The 1,672-nt window shown below is 28.6% G+C and overlaps 1 protein-coding gene across 2 annotated transcripts in view; it reads right to left on the bottom strand.

Moving 5' to 3' along the window:
• Window positions 1-1,672, bottom strand: part of LOC106793839 (probable serine/threonine-protein kinase DDB_G0278845) — a 70,799-nt gene that overhangs the window by 6,444 nt on the left and 62,683 nt on the right. For both annotated transcript variants that reach the window (XM_014761077.1, XM_014761078.1), the window contains one exon: window positions 1,434-1,630. In XM_014761077.1, coding sequence (XP_014616563.1) covers window positions 1,434-1,630 — 197 coding nt within the window. The remainder of the gene's footprint in view (window positions 1-1,433; window positions 1,631-1,672) is intronic.

Here is a 1,672-nt window from a genome sequence, read left to right as displayed (position 1 = left end):
TTTTTTTTTGAAGTTGCCAGCAACAACAAATATACAGTACAAGGATTTTGAGTACCTTTTTTTGTTGACTAAATATTATGATTGAAATTTCCATTATCATGCAAAGAAGGATTAAAAAATCGAATATTATTAATTAAAATATTATTTGTATTGTCGAATATATAAAATATGTTTTATATTTTGTATATTATACTTCTTTCTTAATAAATTACTTAAAACTTCTTTTCAGTGTGTCATTTCGTACAATAATTTGATACATTTTTGATTTATTTTTGAATGGGGAATGAAATCAGCTAACCAATCTAAACTACTTGGTCGATATAGTTAATATAGGATGATATCTTTTCGCAGTGAGAATAATTAATCGAATTTCAATTTGGCGCTAACATAAACAACATTAAACGCACCTAGCTTCGAAAATGACCGTACATCGAGACACGGCTTGATAGAAATTCGAGTAATCTCGATTAAGTAAACTTCGTTAAATTCGTACGCTCGAGAATACGATTACGAAGGATCGGGCCAAGGGTTGTTTACATTTGGTAATTACGCTTGGCATCGACGATCTTAATATATAGGCCCTTTGGAAATCGATAAGCCCTTTTCCCTAATTAACATCGATAATGTAATATATCAATAGGAGACTTTAGGATTAACGTCACCTTCTAATTTAATTTTCTCTATCTATTTCTCGATTATTTTTATATTATTTTAAGATAGTTGGTTAATTAATAAACGAAATAAATAAATAATGTCAAATGTTTATCTCTCTCTCGTTATTAAATATTTCTATTATAAATGTAAATAACAATCTAAACGGTTAAAAGTGAATTTTCTCGGATAAATCTGTTCGTTCTACATAGCAAACATTGAATATGTAATAGGAAAATACTTCGGATGCTAAAAATAGAGATAGAGAGATGAGATAATGTATTTACGAAAATATCGTGTTGGTGGTTTTAATAAAAAATATTAATAATGGAGAGAAAGTAAAAAAAAAAAAAAAAAAAAAGGAATGTGAAAAAGGTATTATTTAACAAAATAATAATAATAAAAGAGATATCCTTACTCGTGAAATTTGATCGTAAGGAAGATCATTTCGTTTAACGTGCGAACAACGAAACATACGAAATAGGACAAATTCCAAGAATATTGCGTTACAAAAGACAACATTATAAAATGAAATTGAAAATGAGACGAGTTTAGAAAATAATATTACACACCTAAGATATTAATATAGAGTATGCGAAAATCTGTAAAGGTAACTTTAAGAAAAGTTGTATTTGTACGCTTAAAAAACAAATAGAAAAAAGTTGATCCAATTTTTGGATGCATTCTATTTATCATAGATTAAAATTTTCTATCGATTAATATTTTATTATCATAAGTTAGAATATTTTTCTTAAGAGATAACTTTTGATTCGTATTCTTACCGTGCCGGAATAATGAGCGTTTAGTATGGTTGTTTCCGGTGCTGCGAAAGCCGGTGTACCAGCTGGTCCCGATAACAATTCCCCGGATGCCCTTAATTCCGCACTAACACCCAAGTCAGCGATTTTTATTCGACCATCGCTGTCCACCAGAAGATTGCTCGGTTTAATGTCGCGATGTACTATTCTTTGATAATGTACTGTATTAAAAAAAAAAAAAAAAAAAAAAAAAAAAAAAAAAA

This window comes from Polistes canadensis, unplaced genomic scaffold (assembly GCF_001313835.1).
Source record: "Polistes canadensis isolate GaletaPanama2010 unplaced genomic scaffold, ASM131383v1 scaffold_19, whole genome shotgun sequence".
NCBI lineage: Eukaryota > Metazoa > Arthropoda > Insecta > Hymenoptera > Vespidae > Polistes > Polistes canadensis.
The sequence above is the reverse complement of the archived record's forward strand: the minus strand, read 5'-3'. Positions and strand labels throughout refer to the sequence as shown.